At 49.2% G+C, this 20,184-nt stretch overlaps 1 protein-coding gene and 1 long non-coding RNA gene across 4 annotated transcripts in view; one reads left to right on the forward strand and one right to left on the reverse strand.

Annotated features, from left to right (window-relative positions):
• Nucleotides 1-8,114, reverse strand: part of LOC118881113 — a 58,108-nt gene extending 49,994 nt beyond the window's left edge. For 2 of the 3 annotated variants that reach the window (XR_005016438.1, XR_005016439.1), the window contains exons 1-2: nucleotides 7,986-8,114; nucleotides 6,272-6,411 (exon numbers count right to left, since the gene is read on the reverse strand). This is a non-coding gene — a long non-coding RNA (uncharacterized LOC118881113). Of the gene's footprint in view, nucleotides 1-2,576; nucleotides 3,344-6,271; nucleotides 6,412-7,985 lie in introns of those variants that run through there. The other variant, XR_005016437.1, reaches the window with a different exon arrangement.
• XYLT1 (xylosyltransferase 1) overlaps nucleotides 7,680-20,184 on the forward strand; it is a 303,918-nt gene continuing 291,413 nt past the window's right edge. Inside the window, exon 1 of the mRNA XM_036825572.1 lies at nucleotides 7,680-8,265. Within this exon, the coding sequence (XP_036681467.1) occupies nucleotides 7,918-8,265 (348 nt within the window). The 5' untranslated portion in view covers nucleotides 7,680-7,917. The remainder of the gene's footprint in view (nucleotides 8,266-20,184) is intronic.

A 20,184-nucleotide genomic window follows, 5' to 3' on the forward strand; every position in this document is an offset into this window, starting at 1 on the left:
TGGCTTCTCTTGTTCCAGAGCATGGGCTCTAGGTGCGTGGGCTATAGTAGCTGTGGCACATGGGCTCAGTAGTTGTGGCTCGCGGGCTCTAGAGCGCAGGCTCAGTAGTTGTGGCACACGGGCTTAGTTGCTCCGCGGCATGTGGGATCTTCCCGGACCAGGGCTCAAACCCGTGTACCCTGCATTGGCAGGCAGATTCTTAACCACTGCGCCACCAGGGAAGTCCCACTTTGTTTTTAATCAGAGAAGGAGCAGTAAGTTTGAATCCTGGAAAGAATGATGCTGTAGACGGTGGGGGGCCGGTGCGGGGAGATGATGATAAAGGAAAGGAGAGAGGGAAGCGGTGGAGTGATGTCCATAAATTGGGGAGAGAGACTGGGGTCTCGTGGGCAGATGGAGAGTGAGCCTCAGGCAGGAGCCTGGCTAGTGTGTCCATCAAAACATAGTCAATGCACAGGCAGGGGAGTGTGGAAATGAGGCAGAGGGAGCTTGTGGAAACTCCCTTCTGCTCGCTTCTTCCCTCCTCAGTGACCTAGAAAGCAGGTCCTCAGGAAAGCGAGGAAGGGAGAGGGATGTTAGAGACTGGAGGGGAGTGCAGACCAGGGTGTGGGAGAGTGACCAGACTAGCAAAATGCAGAGGGGTAGAGCAGCCTTGAGGGCCCACCTGAGGCCCATGGTTGTAGAGGGAAAACCTGTCCCTTTATGGTGGCCCTGGGACTTTACACTCAAAAGCTGGGCAGCTGTGTTTTTTAAATGTGGAGCGCATCATTCTGACAAGAGAGAGAATTAACCAAGCGTGCAGAGAGAAGCAGAGACAGAAGATGGAGGGACTGACTGGCGTGTTTGGCTCTCTGGTTCCAGCTCTTTCCAAGGCCTACCTTTATCCCTAACCTTCTTTCAGTTAGATTGTTCAATTCCATCACACACCTCAGTGTACCAGCTATAGAAACAGAAGCCCATTTTGAATGGCTTTAACCAATCGGGGGTTCATTCTCAGGTTTGAAACAAAGTCCAAGAGTTGTCCATATACAGCAGACCACAAAGACATCAGGGATCCAGGCTGCTTCTCTCTTTCTGGCTCATTACTTGTGAGTAATGGCTTCTATTCTCATGGTCACAAGATGGTTGCTGGAGTTCCAGCTATCCTTTCTATATTCCAGACAGAAAGAATGGGAATGACAAGGTGCTAAAGGGTACTCATCCCAACTGATTTAGCACCCTTCCCCAAAGGATTTCTTGGAAGCTCCACAATGATATCTACTGTTCTTTCTATGATCACCCTAAACTTCAAGGAAAGCTGGGAAGCATTGTTTTCTGTTTGGGCATATCATCACCCTAAATAAATCAGGATTCTTTATCAAGCAAGAAGGGAAGAACAGGTATTTGGCAGGCAGCTAGCAGACTCAAGCATATCCCAGAGGCTTCCAATAAATGCCCTTTTCCCTTGAGTCTTTTTGAAATGGATTCCTGAGTTATACAAGTGACAGAGACTTGAGCGACACTGAGGAATAACAACAGGTACAAGATGGGTTGAGATGAGGGTGCAGAACAGAGGCTGCAAACAAGATAGGAGAAGAGTTTGGGGTACAAGGCTGAACCTACCAACTTAAAGACATAGGGACTAGACAGAAACATCGGTAACACACAGAACCTCTGAGAGGCGTGAGTGTAAAGTTAATAGGACAAAAGGGTATTTGGACAAAAAAGATTGAGGTGTAATATTATTGCGTTGGCCAAAAGGTTCATTTGGGTTTTTCCATAAGATATTACAGATGTTTTTTTTTTGGTAAGATGGTATCCTTTTAACTTTTTTCTTTTTTAAATGAACTTTTTCCTAATTCATTCCATCCCCCCATCATACCACGCAAATTGTTGAGTTTTCACTAATCATTGCTTGAGAAAATGCAAAACGACAAAAGAACTACTATGAATTAAGCGGCATTTGTCATTTATACATTACAGGAGCATGTATACATGTTTGAAAAAAATAGATCTGTTACTTATTCAGCTGACAGATCATGGTGCTTTAAAGAAAGACTCCTCAAACAGTTGGGTTTCATGAGACAGTTCACGAAACACTCCAATGTAACCCCCTTACTGAGGCCCCCTGGCCAGCCTGTTTAAACTTGCCCTATTCTGGTCATTCTAGCAGATGGCTCCTTTTAATTTTCTTCAGAACACTCATCACTCTCTGATATTACTTGTTTACATATTTATTTACTTATCTTGGTCCCATTTGCAATCTAGAATCTAGCATGCAATCTCCAGGAGAGCAGGGACCTTCCATGTTTTATTCAGCATTGAATGCCCCGACATGAGCACCATCCTGGGTATCTCGTAGGTTCGCAGTAAATATTTGGTGACTACTATTGTTAACCGTCTCAATACAGGGCTTGGTACATAGTAAGTGCTCAAAATATTTTAACTCTCACCATCACCATCATCATTATCATCATCACCACTATTATCACTGCTGTCCTCCCACAGTTCTAAGCCTATAGCCCTAGGGACAAGATTGCACACCACTAACACACAAAATAAACATTTATTTTAAAGAAAAAAAAAAGTCTGCCAAACTAGTCTAAGACTTGGATCTGGAGTGTGTCCCCTTTTCAAACATCACATCATTGAGAGGGTAGTACAAAGGCTGTGAGATGTCTAGAAGTGGGTCAGAGGGCTGGTACAGAACAAGGTCAGATAATCCGCTAAGCAGTGTGGTGATTTTCACGCATCCTTTCCTCAGCTGGTGTCTCTTCCTCTCCCAGATCACTACCCAGCCCTGACCCCCATCCCTCAAGCTACCCTTGCAAATTGGTGGGGTTTTCTTCTGCACAGGATGGACGCCAGCTCCACTTAGGACCCCCGCTTTTCCTTGTTGTTTCCTGCAAATCTTTTCTATAGGAAAGTACAGTCTGCTGTCAGAGGAAAGTTATTTGCTACCTAGAGCTCCCTCTGCTGATACAGTGGGTGGATGGTTCTCTGGAAAAGCTGCAGGTTTCAGAAGCACAGCTGGGAGTCTGGCGGGGCATGTCGTCTGCCTAAGCCTGTGGTCTGAACAGAGGCTGTTTCCTTCTCTTGGGTTGGGTTGGGGGGGGGGTGTGTGGTACAGGTGATGTGTGTTCATGGCTTCATGTGCTTCTGGGGTCCCCGAGGGAGGGGCTTTGGGCATCCTGGCTCTTCTGACCTCCAAGCGCCCTGGAACCCTGGTGTTTGCATGCACTTGTTGGAGAGGATTGGGAATTCCTGGGGATGGGAAGATGGACGTGCCATGCATAACTCTCCTACTGACACTCAGGAACAGGTGACCCATGTGGATGATTTCTCTCTGATGCAGAAGTGAAACCTAGGGGGAGGTTTTTAATTTTTTAAGAGCAAAGTCAGGGTCAGTTTGTAGAGTCTGGGTAAAAAAAGCCTCTAACAAACCAAAAAGAAACAGGCACATGCTTAAGATTTAAAAAAATAATAACCATGTATTTGACTAAATTTATTCTTAGGCTGGAGTTTATTTAAATTCAGAAGAAGGCATGCCAAGCCCTAGGTCTCTGGTACCTTCTGCCAGAACTATTTGAGAGAAGGGGAGAGCATTTCCTTACAGACCAGCCTGCTAACATTCCTTCAACTCTGCCATTGGTCAGTGCCAACATCTTATAGGAAATATGTGACGCTGCTTCCCTGCCCCTGCCCCCTAGTAAACTTAAGAAATAGGTATTACTCTCTTTCACTTTTTACACATGGAAATATTGAGGTCTGGTTAAACAACTTGCTTAAAATCATACAGCTAAAAAGTTGCTGTGATGGGGTCTGCGAACTTGTGAGTACCAAGCTCCACTCACCAGCTGTCTTGCCGCTGGAGGAACACACCAGGCTCATTTCCAGCTGCACGCCTGTCATTGGTGTTCATTGCTCAACCAAAGTTGACTCAGTGCCCTGCACTATGGAAAGTGCCAGAGAGAGCCGAGAAGAATGAGACCAGGTCCCCGCCCTTGGGGTACTTGGCAGTCCTCCATCAAAATCAAGGACTAGGTTTAGTGCCACTTCTTCTAGGCTGCCTTCCCTGACTACGCTTTTTTCCCTCTTATATCTTTAGACACTGCCTTACTGTTATAAGTGAAATCAATAATGCCTTACCTTTACTGAGCACTTACTGTGTGCCAATCTCTATAGAAAAAAATCTTTACATGGGTTATCTAATTTAATCCTTACAAGAAATCTATGAGAAAAGCCCTATTATTATCCCCCCATTTTACAGATGAAAAAACTGAGGCATAAAGAAGGGAACAACTGATGCTGAAAGTCTCAGTTAAAAAGCGGCAGAGCTGGGAATCTGACAGCTCCTTGAGGGTGAAGACCGCCCCCCCCTTCTCCTCCCAATTTCCCTCTTGGCCCCGAGCCTAGTGCTGGGCAAACCAGGAGCTCAAAACTACTGATTCACTGATTTACTCTCCTCTCATTGGAAAGCGGTGATGAAGCAAGATTTGGGGATGGGGAAGGGAAGGGAATCCCACAAATCAGCTGGAACTTCTTTTGAGCTCTGGCTCTCAGTTAATGCAAGAGTAAGAACCGTACTTAAAAAGAAAAATTCCTTAGGGAATCTTCCTCATTTCTATATCTCGCTTGCCCAGCATGATGCCTGGCACATAATAGGGTCCAATACATCTGTGTTGAATGACTGAATGAGCTTTAAAAATTCTCAAGAAACTTGCTGCTGTTGCTAACGGCTGCTGCTGCCAGAGTCTCAGGCAGTGCTTGAGCTCCACGAAGGTGCTTGAGGTGCTCCTGGTCTGTCTTGGGGCAGGAAGATGGTCCCTAGAATCCTGCCTTCCCGCTCCTCTATCTCAGGTGATTTTTCATCCTAAAAACCTCACATAAGCTGTTTATGGCACCCATAACCTGCCTGGAGCTTTTAAACCTCTTTTTCATGCGGCATTTTAGGAGTTGAGATAAACAAACCACTCTCTCTTTCTCCAGGGACTTGGGGGCCTGGATCCTTAACCTCACTCCTTCAGCCTGTGGCCCTCGAGGGAGCTGAACCAGAGTGTGGGCCCCAAAGGACTGTGGTTAAACGTATCGCGTGGAGGAAGCAGATAACATCATTGCTGCTTAGAGGAAAAACACAGCAGAGCCGTTGAAAGACGGGCCGGAGGGCAGGGATGACAAGAGTCTCCAGGGCAGCCTCTGCTGGGTTGGAAAGCTCTCTTTAGACACTGAGGAAGAGTTTTGGGGACATGACATGATGATCTTGGGGACCATCGCATCCAGTCCTTCATTTGGCATTAAAGAAACTGAAGTCCTGGGAAAGGAGTGGCTTGCCCAAGGTCATGTAAGCATCACAGTGGCTGCATAGAGTAGAAGCAGCCTCCCCGGCGCCTATTCCCACCTTCCTGTCAGATCCTGATCCCTACAGAACATCCAGGTGCTTGTAGGGAAGCTGGCTTCGCCCCAGTGCCAGAGGAGGCGTATGGGACCTTGGCCAAGCTGATCAGCACATTCTATCTTTCTGGCCACAGTGCTTGGTTTAGGGGTGACCTATGACCTAAAGCTGGTTCAAACAGAGAGAATATCTGGAGCTTTGAGGAGAATGCTGGGAAATACTGACCCTCCTTCTCCTGGGCTAGAAATGAACAAAGGATACAATTAACTGATGCCCGGCTGTGACATGAAGAGAGAACCTCAGGATGAAGCAGACCTCATGAAAGGCAGAGAGGAGAGATGGAGAGTAAAAGAGTCCTAGGTCATAGTTCTGAGTTGCTGGATCAAACTTCACCTGATATCTTTACTCTGGAACATTTGGTTATATGATCCAGCAAACTCTATTTTTAAAGGTATAATATATGCTTTATTACTTGTAACCAAAATATTCCCAGGTGATAAACAGATGACAGAAGACTTGTGGCATGGCCATAGGAGCTTGCCTCTGTTCTAGCTCACTCCTGGTTAGGTGGGCTAAGCGCAAGGGGGGAGGCCTCTATGCCTGGCCACACGGCTGGCCAGGCTTGGATAGTCTGAAGGCTGAGTCTCGTTTGAAGTTCAGACCTCCCCCCACCACCACCACCTGACATTTTACACTCCCAGTTCAGGGAAGCGGGCTGGCTTATTACATGGATCCAGAAAGCATCTTTTGGTGGTCACTCCCACCCCACCCTCATGAACCCATAGCACTTTGTGCACATCTCCAAAGTGACACCGACCTCACTGCTTGTTAATGACCGACATGCACATCTGGCTCCTCTAGACCCCAAGCTTGCTGAAGGGGAAATTAAGCCTTACCAACCTTTGGATTCCTGCACCTCGCCCAGTGTCTGACACAGCTTGATATCCACAGACTGTCGTTGAGTGGATGAAACAATCTCTTCCTTGCCTCCTCTGATGGATCCTCTTTATTCCTTCACTTTCTTCTCTTAAAATTAGGATCTGGTTTACAAACACAGTGGACAAGATGCAAAACGTTCACCCTGAGTCCAAGATTGACAAGCTGGGGATTTGATCTGCTATTGTATTCTGATAGTGCTAAGTCCTGTCTGGGCCACCCACTCCCTCTATCCGCTCACCATGTGTTCAGGGCTGCTGGGCAAGAGGACACGGGAGGGAAAGACTGAGTCACAGAAGGCTGACTATGAAACTTGAGTCCGTTGGGATCGTCAGCCTTAACTGTCATTGGCAGAGGAGAAAGCTCAGGCCCAGGGAGGAGTCCTCCTGGCTCAAGGTCACCAGGACAGTCCAGCCCTGATGGGAAGGAACTCCACTTTAGAAGGCAAGACCTGTTCCCCCAGGAGGTGAGCCCTGTGCAGTCAGGAAGGCGGGCTTCAGGGTGGATGAGAAGAATGGACCTGGTGGAAGGCAGGGGCCAGAGTTTGGGGCTTGCAGCCAGTGAAGGTTGAGAAACTCCACTGGGTCTCCCTTTCCCCATGAAAGCACTTGCTTGCCAACTGGGTTTGGAAGTCTCTTGGCTTGTTCGTCCTTAGGGATCAGAGAAGTGACTCAATAAAGCACTTAGTACATCTTTGGCACTAGGGGGTGGGGTGTGATACAGAAGTCACTCACACTCATTTGTAGCCTCCTCCCTGCCCCTTCAAGCCAGGGATCCAGGGGTCCGCCGCGTGAGCCCCTTCCCTGGCCGAGACATTCCTGACACGTTTCTCCCGTCTCCACCTGCTAAGCAGTCTCTGTGCCCATAGAAGACACCTGGACCTCAAACTCCGGGCGGGGAGCCCGCTCCACACAGCTGCCTCGTGCTTGCATCCCACATGGAAGGGGATCTAAGGACCCCCCAGAGCTTCCCGACCTTCCCTAGATTCTGAGCGGGCCCACCGTCACCCAAAGCTCCCCCTGCTTTTCTGACCCCTCCTCGTCTTTTCGGCCGCGGGAACTGTCCCCATTCCCCCACCCACTCCGGCTCGGGTCCTGGGGGGGTGGTGGTGTGGGCCCCTTCTGCTCGCCCCCACCCCCTTCCTCTCCCTCCTCCTTTTTCCTCCCGTGCTCCGCCCCCAGGCCCCACCCCTCTCCACCCCGGCCCGCGTGCCCGCAGCCTCTTCCCCGTCCCCGGCGTCCCCGGCCCAGGCAAGGGGCTGCGGGGAGGGGAAGCCCCGCGGGCTAGGCCCCCGCCCTCCCCGCGCGCCCCGCCCGAGCGCGCGCGCCCGCCGCCCCCTTCCGCGGCCTCCAGCTCCCCGCCTCCCCGCCTTCCCCTCCTCCTGGTGACGTCCGGGTCCCTGCCCGTCTGAAAACTCCGCGCCGCGGCGGTGAAGGCGGCGGCGGCGGCGGCGGAGGAGGAGGAGGAGCAGCGGCGAGCCGAGGCGGCGGCGGCGGCCCGAGCGGGAGCCTGAGCGGCGGCGGCGGCTGCCGCGGGAGCCGCGGGGAGCGCGGGGGCGGCCCGGAGCGCCCGGGGTCCCCCGCGCCCCGCTTGCTCGCCGCGCTCCGAAGATGGTGGCGGCGCCGTGCGCTCGGAGGCTGGCCCGGCGCTCGCACTCGGCGCTGCTCGCGGCGCTCACCGTGCTGCTGCTGCAGACGCTGGTCGTGTGGAATTTCAGCAGCCTCGACTCCGGGGCCGGAGAACGCCGCGGGGGCGCAGCGGTCGGCGGCGCGGAGCAGCCGCCCCCGGCCCCGCGCCGCGAGCGCCGGGACCTGCCCGCCGAGCCGGCTGCAGCCCGAGGAGGAGGCGGCGGAGGCGGAGGAGGACGGGGGCCGCCGGCGCGGGCGCGGGGAGGCGGCCCCGAAGCACCCCGCGCGCAGCAGCCGGCCAGCCGAGGGGCACTGGCCGCGCGGGCGCTGGTAAGATGCCTTTTCGGCTCGCGTCCCGGAGGGAAGGAGGGAGGCAGGCGGGCAGGCGGCCCGACCCCACGCCCGCCAGCCCTTGAACCCCGCTCAACCCCGGCTTCCAGGGGAAAGAGATGTGGAGCCAGCAGGCTTGGGTCCCTTCCCAGGCTCAGGGGCCGAGGGCTGCCCCATCCCGAGTCTGAGGACTGCCCCCTTGGGGTCTGGGGAAGTTATCTCCAGAGGAGGCGCTTTGGGGGTTACCGGAGCCTGGCTGGGCCCCTGTCCCCCGTCACTCTCGCTGGGCGCCCCGACTTGCTCTGTGCCTGTGGGTGTTGGCGCCTCGCTCCCGGGCTGAGTGCCTGGACCGTGCCGGGACCCTCAGCTGCTGCTCTAGGCGGTGGTGCTCGCCGCATCTCTGGTTTTTGCCCAGCTGGGTGCAGGCAACTCAGTCCTCAGCTTGCTGCCTCGTTGTCTTTGCCTGGCCTGCGAGGGGGTCTGGGATCGGTGTCCCAAGTCCTCAGCCGTGCCCCGGAGTCAAGACTCAGTCTTGGGTACCTGGTCTTACTTTGAGTCTCCTTCTTCCATCCCTGTATGTCTGAGACTCCTGTCTCTACCCTGCCCGTGTCTAACCTTGCCCTGTCCTGGTGCCTCTCTCCAGTGTCAGGGCATGGCCCCTTCTCCTAGGTGGTTGTGTCTGGCTCTCTGTCTTGTGTGTGGCTAATTCCTGTCACCAGCTGTGTGTCAGATCAAATCATCTCGGCTTAGGGTCCTGTGGGTTTACTTTGCCCTCCTTGGGTGTGAACAGACCATGTTCTGAAACTGTTCCTTCTGCAGATCTTCTGGGGCCATCTGGGTGTCTTCTACCCTGCCCCCAACTTCTCCAGGGGTGACTTGCACACCTTCTTTGGGCTGACTTGTTTAGTCCACTGAGCTAGGGGCACACAGGAGAGGTCAGAGTCCCCAACTTTGGGCCAGGGTCTCAGTGCCCTGTGGGCGTGTCTGTCTTGAGGCATAACGATGTGCTGTGTGTCTGTCTGTATCTTCATCACTCCTCTTGCCTACAGAGTTTCTCCCAGCCCTTACGGACATTAGACACCAGGGGGTAGTTTCGGGCTCTTAGGTACTGAATGCATGTCTCTGTCTTTTGTCACTTTGGGAGCCTTCACTGAAGGCTGCCTTCGGACACAGCGTAATGCTCTTTGATCTGCTAAACTTCTTTGGCATCAAGGCGACCCTCTTTGCCACAGTGCGGCTCTTTGTACCTGTGGGCTGAGCCAGCCCAAGACGTGATGCGATGGCATTTCACGTTGCTGGCCGGTCTGTGTGGGTAGCAGGGAGAGACATCTTTTCCCCATTTGTGGGGAGGAGAGTGGAGTGAGATTCCTGATGGAGAACCAGAACATTCCGAATGCCTCTTATTTATAGCAAAGAGTACTCTCAGACACTGCCTTTGAACTCCAGGAGTGGATAGTGTTGTGTGTGGGCAGAAATGCAATTAGAAGTTCTTTCTAGATTCGGAGCACTGCGGGGAGGTGGGGTGGGAGAGGGTTCAGACCCGCACCACTAGCCTGGGGAACACATAGGAGGCACAGGGCTTACTGTACCCTTTGCATCCGGGGGTCCAGACAGGCATCAGGAGGTGCCTTTCCAGGCAAATACCACCTGTTGAAACAAGTGGAGGGAAGGAAGGAGGCCTGGTTGGCTGATTTCTTCCTGGGTCCCTGACATTTTGGGTCCTATGTCCACACCTGCGCTTTGTGCGTTCAGTTCTGTGTCTTACCCTCTCATCCCCCAGCTCGGCTGCATTGAGGTTTGCAATTGGGAAGGTAAGTGGGAGCATGCCACTTTTCCTTTTTTTATTCCTTTTGGAACGCCAGTTCCAGCAGCAGAGTTGCTTTGCTTTTCTGAAACTCTGCTTTCATCTATAAGTTCAGTGACTATCCCCCTACACACATCTCCCAGTGTCTCAGTTTCTTCCTATATAGACATAACCTGTATTTTTTTTTCTGCTCTTCTCCCTTCTTTGTGGTTGTCTACCATGCGGTTGTTCACTGCTGTCTCTCCTGGATTTGTACTTTATTTTATCTGTTTGTGTCCTCTCTCTTCCCTTCCCCGACGTCTACCCCAGTGCCCTGCTAGATCCTGAAATCACAGCGCGGACCTGCTGGATGGAGCTGGGGGTCTGTCCTTCTCTAGCTGTGCCCACCCAAGCTCTGCCCTTCCACGGAGCTCAAGGAGACCAGAAGGGGGCAGGCTGTTCCCAAAGTCCGGCGTTGTCTGAGCTTAGGTTGCAGGCTGGGAGGAGAGGACCAGGCCTTTCGGCAGGCCACTGAGGCCCTCAGAACATGTGGTTTGTTTGCAGACCCTACCGAGGCTGCCGGTGCGTGATGCTTTGGAGGGAGACTCAGGAGTGGGACATAAAATTCCCTGTGATTTTCCAGATGACTCTCATAAAGAGCTGGTGAGGCACGTGCTTGGGAGATGATGCTTCGTCTCTGTGCTCTGCAGAGGATGCAGGTGGGGAGGGCAGTTGTGGTTTTGGGATGCAGAGGGACTCCATGGCTCTGGTGGTAGTGGCGGTGGGTGTGTCCCAAGGAGTGTCAGGCAGGCGCTGTGTACCGAGCATTTTCTCAACCAGACCTTGCTGCTTCCTTGTGCTCAACCTCTCAGAGCTTCTGCACTTGTACCTTTTATGTTTGGGGAGCTGCACCCCAGTGGAAGGACCTGATTGTAATTTTGGTGCATTTTAAGAAGTCAGGAAGAAACACCCAGTTTCTCAAGCAGACAGAGCCAGAGAGAGTGCAGGTGGTGCGAGCTGGGCATATCCCTAAAAGATCTGCAAGCTCCCCTTTTCCTCTCCGCCCCTGTCAAAGCTCTTACATATTAGAATTATTGGGTGGATGGCAGCTGAGATTTGCGGCCGTGATACTCATCCCTTCATTGGGTCTCCAGTAAGCTGTGGATTTTATTGTCATCTCAGAATGTAAGAAACAGATGGGCTCACTTATGAAGGGAGGGAAAACATTGAGGAGAGTGTCAAAAAGATCACACTACAGGTTCTGAATCAATTTTGGGGAGAATGAAAGAGAACTGTATGTTAATGGAACGAATGTTTATTTTCTTTCCCTTTGCCCCCAGTGATCCTCTGAAGTCCTCACATTTATTGCTTGTGCCCTTAGATAAACTATTACTCAGTAAGTTTCATTTAAGAAACCTAATTTTTTATTGTGCACACACACACACACACACACTCACACTCACTCACACACTCTTAAAGTAGAATGGGCTTTCTGTATTGTCTGACCCCTTTGAAATGTTGATTTTTCGGCAGAAATTCCTCATACTTCACATTACTCAGATAACTCAGGACTTTTTCAGACATTGGCAGTGACTTTGAAAAATTGGTTCACTGTATCCAGATCGCCTCTGGTTCTAACAGCCTCAGAGGCGTAGCTTTTCTTTCTATCCAAATGTTTTGAGACCAGAGAGAACAGAGGGTATTTTATTGATGGTTTGTTTTTCTCACACTCTCAATGGAGTTTTTTTTTTGCCTGAGCAGTGCATTACACTTTGTATACAGAAATATGCATCACTGAACAATATTTATCTTGATGCAAATGTTGCCATCTGCTTAATCATGTACTGGAAAATGTTAAATAAAATAGATAAATAAAAGTAGAAATTATTATATGCTTATATATATTTTACATGTATATATTCACTTTCCTTCCAGTCCTACACTTTAGACGTTCTCTCTAGTTTATCAATTCTTTTTATTTTAATCTTCCAGAAGGTTGAGTGACAAATGCTTGCTGTTTTGCAAATAGGAAGCCAAAGCATAAGTTCCTGTTTGCTGGGGATTGTCCAACTTTGATGCATGGTCTTAATAGAAAAGGAAATTATTTTGAGCTAGAGCAGATATCTGACATCGTTGTGTGTGTGTGTGTGTGTGTGTGTGTGTTTGCCCAGAAAACAAAATATCCTTAAGGATATCTCTACAGTAAGTGTCTGTCCTTCCACCCAGAGCTATTTATGATCAGTGGGGCCTTAAATCTACATGCAGAAAGACAAAAATGCATGCTGCCAGCATAATTGGACCTGGTCTCTATCTTGGTCAATACTGCCCTAAGACTTGTCACTTATGATAACTCTCCCTTTTTTTCATTTGCATCTCCCATTTCTATTGCCCCCAGCCCCTATCTACCAGAACCAGAGAGAAAATACTTTGGGGAAAATGAAAAAATAAATAAAATACAAACTCAGCCTCAACAAAACCCAAGCTCAAAGGAAGGGGTGTGGGAGCAGGAGAAGAGTCACACGAAACCCGTGCCAGGCCCCAGCACAAGTGAAAGAGGCCTCCATTAACTATCCTTGGGTCTGCCATTGCCGGGTTCAGGTCCCGGCTCTGCTCTTGGCCACCCCTGGGATCTTGGGCAAGTCATTCTAACTTCGTTCCTCTGAAAATCAGGGCCACCTCATAGGGTTATGTGAGGATGAAATGTAATAATACGTGTGAGCCAATTTGCGCCTGGCACATAATAAATGCCCAAATGTGAGCCGTTGTTCTTAAAAAGAAACTCTTAGCATGTTTGAAAATAAGCAAATTTCCGCAATTATTCATTTTCCCAAGCCAAGTAAGGTTTGAGTGTAATCCAAGGCAATAGAATGCGTCCAACTCCCTCTCTGTGTGTCAGCCTCGGAGCAGGCTGGAATGTGGGAGAGGGAGGAGCGCTAACGTTTATTGAGTGCCAGCTGCCGGGCATCCTTTAGGTGTTTTGCATATATGATGTTATTTTTTTTTATTACTACTACTATTATTATTAATTTGCAATCACAGAGTGGTATACAGTTAATAGAACAACAGTTATTTTGTACAAGTTGAATCAAAGACAGTCAAAGATGGGAAAAAACCAAACTCTATCTGTAACTAATTTGTACCATGTACCAATAAAACGTGCTTTAAATTTCTGTGCCAATTTAAACCCCTGTACTCTACCAGGCAAGGTTGGTGGCTATTGAAAATACGATTAAGGACAGGGCTATCTAAAGACAAAGTTGATAGTATGTTATTTTTACAAAAATGAAAAGATACTGTACAGTGTCCAGTTTAAAAACAAATCATAAATCATGCACGTATGATGTTAATTGCTCACACAAAAGATAATAATTCAGGATATAAGAAGGTGTTATATACAGAATTGAGACTAAGGACTCCTGGCTAGAGATTGCTGCTCTTCTGAGTACCAGTTATGTGGCAGGGATAATGAAAGCGCTGCAGATATTACCTCACTATCTCAGTTGAATCTTCCTAACTCTGTGGGATAGAACTGTTGCTGTCCCCACTTCACAGATGAGGAAACTGAGGCTCAGAGCAGGGAAGCAGCTTGCAATGCTGGGGAGTAGCACACTGGGATCCAGAGCCAGGACTGCCCCATTCCAATCGATGTACAGATTTCAGAGTGCCTTGTCTGTGTAGTTCTTTGACAAACCTAAATGCAGCCGGCTCATTCCTGAAAATCTTCATACCACTTTTCTCACTTGTTGCAGATTCCTAAAAATGTGCCAACCCTGAGGTACGCAGGTTTCCTTGAATCAGACCCCTGAATAATGAGACAAATAGAAGGGTAATCATGATAACGGTAATGATGCCTATGTAGCAGTTACGATGTGCCAGGCACTATTCTTGTCCTCCTTATGTATTTTATTCCTTTAAGGAATGTACTGTTATGTTTCAACAGCCAACAGTCACGATGCTTAATAGAACCAGGCCTTGTCTGGGGTGTGTTACAAATATTAGCTCATTTAAACCTCATGCTACAGTGAGGAAACTGAGGTGTAGGGAGCTTAAGTAACTTTCCCAAGGTTCACAGTATAAATGACAGAGCCGGGATTTGAACCTAGGCAGTCTGTGCTCTCTGTCACTCTATTCCACAGTCTCCCTCTTCTAAGCATCTTGTGAAGGTCCCCAACCTTGGAACCACAGACCTCATTTAAGGAGGCGCATAGGTAAGTGATTCGGTCACAGTGCCCCGCCCCAAAGACAGGATTTTATGGTCCAGGAAGAGAAGGTATCACCCTTTAGTGAAATATGCATTCTGCACGCTAGGGAGTAATTGAACTTGAACTGCTGAGTTGGCGGAGGAAGGTGTTTTGAATTCAGCTCCCCCAGCCAGGGGAGGAGGGGAAGAGGGTGCTGTGCAAGCTTCCTTGACGGAGAGACAGACTTGCATTCATCATCAGCAGGCCTCCTGCTGCTCTGCTCACCCGTGACTTTTCCCCAGGAGCCCGGGTGAAACCGGGAGGTATCACCAAGAACACGCAGGCTGGTTGTCTTGCAGGCACTTCCTTCTTTCCGCCTGCGACGGAAACTACCTGTCTGCCCTCAGATACTCATTGGGTTGCGCCCTTCTCATCCCTGTGGTTAGGGCTGCTTCCTCCCCCATCGCAGGCCAGAGCCTTGACGAAGAAGGTGGCGGGGACGGGGCGGGTGTGTGTGTCACCTTCACCCCGTCAGCGCTGTAGTGAGCAGGGAGCTGGAGTGATCAGTATCAGAGTCTGGGAGCCCAGACACCTGGCCGGATGGGGAAGGGGTGGGACCCTAAAGGCATTCTCCAGTCTTCTGGGGGAGGGGAAAAATCTCCTTCTGGGCCCTCTGAGGGCAACAAAATGGATTTGTTCTGTGTCAGGCCTGGTTTGTTCCAGCCAGGTGACTGCTGGCTTATCTGGGCATCTAATCCACGCTGATGTGTCCGTGGATGCTAATGACAAGCGTTTCTCCTCCCAGGGGATCCTTTGCTGTAATCCTTGGCCACAGGTCACATGGTTTAAGCCCAAAGGAGTTGAGCTAATGGGGCAGAGAAATTGATGCAAACGTCCCCTACCCAAGGGGTACAGACATTGTAACTATGATCCTGATGATGAGGAGGAGGATTTCTCTTTATTGAATGTTGACCTTGCTCTAGACACTGTGAAGTCCTGGGAAGACATGATCTCACTGAATCCTTGTCCTGCAAGTTAAGGGCTCTTAGTCTCATCTGTTTTACTGATTACAAATAATAAAAGCAAGACAATAAGTTGGATGAAAGTAGAAGAGCTAAGAGGGAACCAGACTAGGAGTTGAAGGTTGGTGGTGACCCCAAAGGTTGCGTTCTTGGTTTCTACCCAGTTCCGAGTCAGTAAGTCCCTTGTCCTTTACCCCTGCCCTCTCTCCCCTCCCTCCTCTCCGTGTATGCATCTTTCCGTGCTTCCATGCATCCATCCTTGCACCCATCCACATGTCCACCCATTCACCCATCCACCCATCTTCCACTCCAACCGTGCCCAGCACTGGGACTGCCTTTGTGAAACAGGACAGATGTGCCCCTCGCCTCAGGGAGGGCTCGTCCAGCAGGAGAGGGTTAGGGCCACGGCCTATCAACAGAGAGCCTCCTTTCCGGTCCTAGCCCAGCTCACTCCAGAGTGGCTTCTTGGACACAAGAGAAAGGTGTCCTCTGTCAGCTGGGGGCCAGGAATAGTGTGATTCAGGAGCGTGGAAGCCCTCAAGTCTCCTACCACCCGCAGAGCTGCCAGACTTGAGACCTGACTGCTCCATCCATGGAGTTCAAGCTCATCTTCTTCTGGCCGAATAAGGAGCCCAGAGACAAACCCAGAGATGAGGTTTGTGAGGGGAGCAGGTGGTCGGAAGCTGTGAGGGCTGGGAGGCGTGTCATGCAGTGTCAGGTTGGAGCAGTGTGTGACCCAGACACGTTCCTTCGCCTCCTGGGGCTTGGTTTCCTCACCTGCGATGCAAGGACCTTCCTACCTGGGAGGGCTTTGCGATGAGGCACAGCCCCTGCTCCCGCCTTCGCCTGATGCAGCCTCACCAGGAGAGATGTTTGCAGGACCAGCCCTCGTGTCAATGGCCCGTGGGTAGGTTTCATTTGGCCCACACTGTCTTAAAATAAAAAGGAACTGAAGTGTAAGGATTAGGATGGAAGACAGCATGGAAGTTTGGAATGCCTTTAAAAAGTCATGAGATGTGCCAGCACTGGGCCACAATCTTTCCTGTTGTCCACTGGCCAAGCTGGGAGGGCTTTCCCGGGGTCCTCCAGGTTCCTGAGAGCCCCCTCAAGATCTCTTCCTTTACCTGTGATACCTGACTGAGCCCTTTGGGCTGATAAGTTTGCAGCCTCTGCTTGGAAGATCTCCGTGTTCACTGTGACGAGCTAAAAATAAGTATCTGTGGTCTCTTTTCAGTGATCCCCATGTGGTTTATTCACAGCACTTCTTTACCTTGACTGCCTTTGCCTTCCCCAGGCCTGATGGAGGTTTCTTTCCTTCTCTCCCTGCCGTTGGTGTAAACCCAGAATATGCAAATTCTTGTAAGCATTAGGCATTAGGACATTGTGAAGGCAGTGTCCTCAACAAAAATAGAATCGTGCATTCTACAGTTTGGTCAGCTGGTTTCCCCTCTGCTGGGGGTGTGGGTGATATGCTGTTTTGAATCATCTGCCTTCCCTTTTCTGTGCTCCTCACCACCTTGCCCTCCCCCGCCCCCCATAACATGTGTTGGGATGTTGTGAGTTGTCAGAGAGCTGGCCAGGGGTTGGAAGAGTGGAACATTCCGGAGCATCTTGGCTCAGGTCCTGACTCTGTCAAGGGACAAACCGTGACTTTCACCTCTGAGTCTTTTTGGCATTTCTGCCAGATGATACTAATAAGCTCACTCCACCCCCTCACTGGGTTGTGAGGATGTAATTCGATAAACAGACGAGAAAGCATTTTGAGGCTCAGAAACCCTGCGTGAATATAAGCTGGGGCTCCCATCTTTGGTCTTGGAGCAGAAGAATGTGGGAGCAGTCAGACCAGTTGGCGGTGCTCCCCTCCCATCGCCTTGTAATCCCTGGGGGACGAGGAGAGACTGAATGAGTGAAACCCACCAGAGGTTTCCCACCCACTCCTCCATCTGCCCATTATTTCAACAGGTAGTGTTTGAGTGTTTGTGTACCAGACACTGTACTACAAAGTATGGGGAAGGCCGGCTGTGCCTGCCCTCATGGGGTTTATGGTCAGGAGGCAGGATGACCCCCAAAGAAACAAACAGATTGTTCCAAATGCAGTGACCTACAGTTGGGGTGCTGAGAGAAGACAAGAGGCTGTGGGTGAAGATTTATTTACGATGGGGTGGATTAATGTTACCTGTTTTTGCTTGAGGACTTATTTTGGATGGACATCTTTTGCCAGAGTAGCCCCAGACTGACCCTAGGAATCCCAAGTGGGATATGCACGTGGATTCTGATACACCAGTGATTGAAGGTGCTACGTGGGTAGACAGTCTCTATTGTAGCAGCTTTTAATAAAGAGTTTCTATTCATACCTGGGCAAATTTATTTATTTCCTAACTTTTGCCTATATTTTTAAATGTTTTTTTAACCAAAATATATACACAAAAGTGCACATTATTCTAAATGTATAACTTGATGAATTTTCACGAACTAAACACACCCAAGTAACCCATACCCAGACCAAGAAACAGGGCATCTGCGACCTCCCAAATGCACCCATCCCTTGCTTCTTGGGTGAACGTTTTTTAACACTTGTCATAGCTGTATATATCTTTAAATGTTTATTAGGGGAAATAGGGGAATATAACCAGTCAATCAAAATGACCGCGTCAGGGCTCTTACTGCCTAGCATGCAGGTGAGGTGGCATTTATGTAAAAAGAAGGTAGTTAACATAATGAAAACGCATAAATTGTAGTATCTAAAACTCTCATTCTAATGCTAATCCTGACCTCGATTTAGATGTATGACTGACAGGGGGGGCAATGGAATGACCAAGGTTTGGTAAATGTTGGCTTAACCAGTTTGAAGATACCCTGCGCTTCTGGTAAACAGCTGTGCTATTTTGTTCTCAAGTCCAAGTGGAAAGGATTTAAGTTAGACATTAGGAGGAACTGTGCTCTGGGCCTGTGTGAGTGGACATCCCCGTCGTGGGCCCTCTCTGAGGGTCTGGGTCGCTCTCTGCATTGCTCCTATAGCTGTGGGCCTTCCCAAGCCCATCTTCTGGACTCGGGTCTGGACCCTTCACGTGCATCTCTTGGCTTCACGCTGAGCTTCCACTTCACATTGACTCTGTGCTCGAGTCCCCCGAGTGTTGGACATGCATTAGCTGTGATGAATGGGTCCCCAGATGGGCCCATAATGACTATATTAACTTAACCGTGAACCTAGACTCTGTCTTCAGAACCAGGATAACAGAACCACAGCACAACTGGAACAGCATTTCAAAAGGGCAGTGGAGACGACTAATCATTTTATAATGAGCAAGAGGAGAAGCAATAAAAAGAGAGCCCAAGGACGGCATGATAATTTCCCAAAGTCTTAGCACTCAACCAGACTCACGTTAATAAAATAAACAAATGTTTTTTGTAATGGAGAGCTAATGTATACATGAGTTAAGGAGAGTATTAAAACCAGATTAGATGGATCAAGTAGTACAGTGGTTACGTCATTAAGCATCCTTTCTTTGGGGATGTGGAAAAGTTGTTCTCTCTTTTTTTCTTCTGTCCTTGTGAAATGGTGCTTTATTAATTAGAGAGGTAATGGGAAATCTTTTTTTTTTTTCTTCCCAGACTGGTGGCTGTTTTCTATTTATTTTTTAATGTAGGACCATGCTTTGCAGATGTTCTCTTTGAAATAAAAGCCTATTCATTGTCTCTCTTCCTCTGTCTCTTTTATCCCCAGCTCAAAAGGGGCAGCTGTTATAAAAGACACAAACAGAGAACCTTGTTTGCTTGTTATCAGGCATTTCAGAAGATCCCATTCCCGATGTCAAATGCCCCCATTACCTGCTCTTTCTCGTAGTCCTACTGAGGAATAGTTTCTGAATTGTTACATCTGATTTCCTCTTCTTTAGAAGAGGAGGTGATGACAGAGAACAGGGTGGAGATGACCTCAGGGAAGCTCTTAGGAGAAAAACTGGCCTGTTTGCAAATGGGCGTGGACTCGATTATTAACTCCTCTTAGGACAGAGGCTGCCTGCTGTTTGGCTTTCTTTTAGGGTTAAAGAAAAAAAAAACCATGTGGAGCAAACGAACTCTTTTTTGGAGTGAGCAGGTGGTATTAAACCCCCAATAAAAGTGGACGCTGGAAAGTACCGATGAAGGGAGCCGGGCCCTCTGTGGGTTGGATCTGGGCAGCATAGAGCTGGCTTTCTTATTCTCTTTGGTTTTTTATTTTAGTTTATTTTTTTGAATTAAATTACTGGCCAACATTTTAAAACCAGTGATTTCAAATAAAAATTGTTTGGCATTCCTATGAAAAAATTTGAAATTCTGGCCTTTATTCCCAAAGAGGTAATAATTTGAGGGAGCGTGGGAAGATGTGGTTACCCCCCCTACAGGGAACCCCTCTTTCCAGTTTGCCATGGAGCCCACCTGTCTACTTGGCTTATTTGTGTTTCTTGCAGGACCACTGTTAGGATTTGAGTTTACAACTCTCAAAATAATAATAATAATAATAGCTGTTATCTATTAAATGCTATGTGCCAGGCACTGCTAAGCTGCATCTCATGGACTGTCTCATTTAATCATTATAACAACCTTATGATATTATTCCCATTCACAGATGAGGAAACTGAGGCATAGGATAAGGAATTGCCCAAAGTCACAGACAGTAGACTTGGAATTTGAACTCAGGCAGTGTGGCTGGGGAGCTTGTGTGTAAGATCACTTGTGCTGCACAGAATGTTTTAACAGAGCAATTCTGGTTAGGAATTCTTCACATTGACTTTGCAAAAGGGTTGGCACTGTTTGCCCGTTGCATGGATGGAACCAGTGAGACCCATCAAGGTCAAACCGTGATGGAAAATGCAGATCATGACTCACTATCTCTAAAGAGAGGACAGGCATGAAAATGACCGTGGGACTTGGGCACTGGTGAAGCTGGCAGTCT

This window comes from Balaenoptera musculus, chromosome 15 (assembly GCF_009873245.2).
Source record: "Balaenoptera musculus isolate JJ_BM4_2016_0621 chromosome 15, mBalMus1.pri.v3, whole genome shotgun sequence".
Classification (NCBI taxonomy): domain Eukaryota; kingdom Metazoa; phylum Chordata; class Mammalia; order Artiodactyla; family Balaenopteridae; genus Balaenoptera; species Balaenoptera musculus.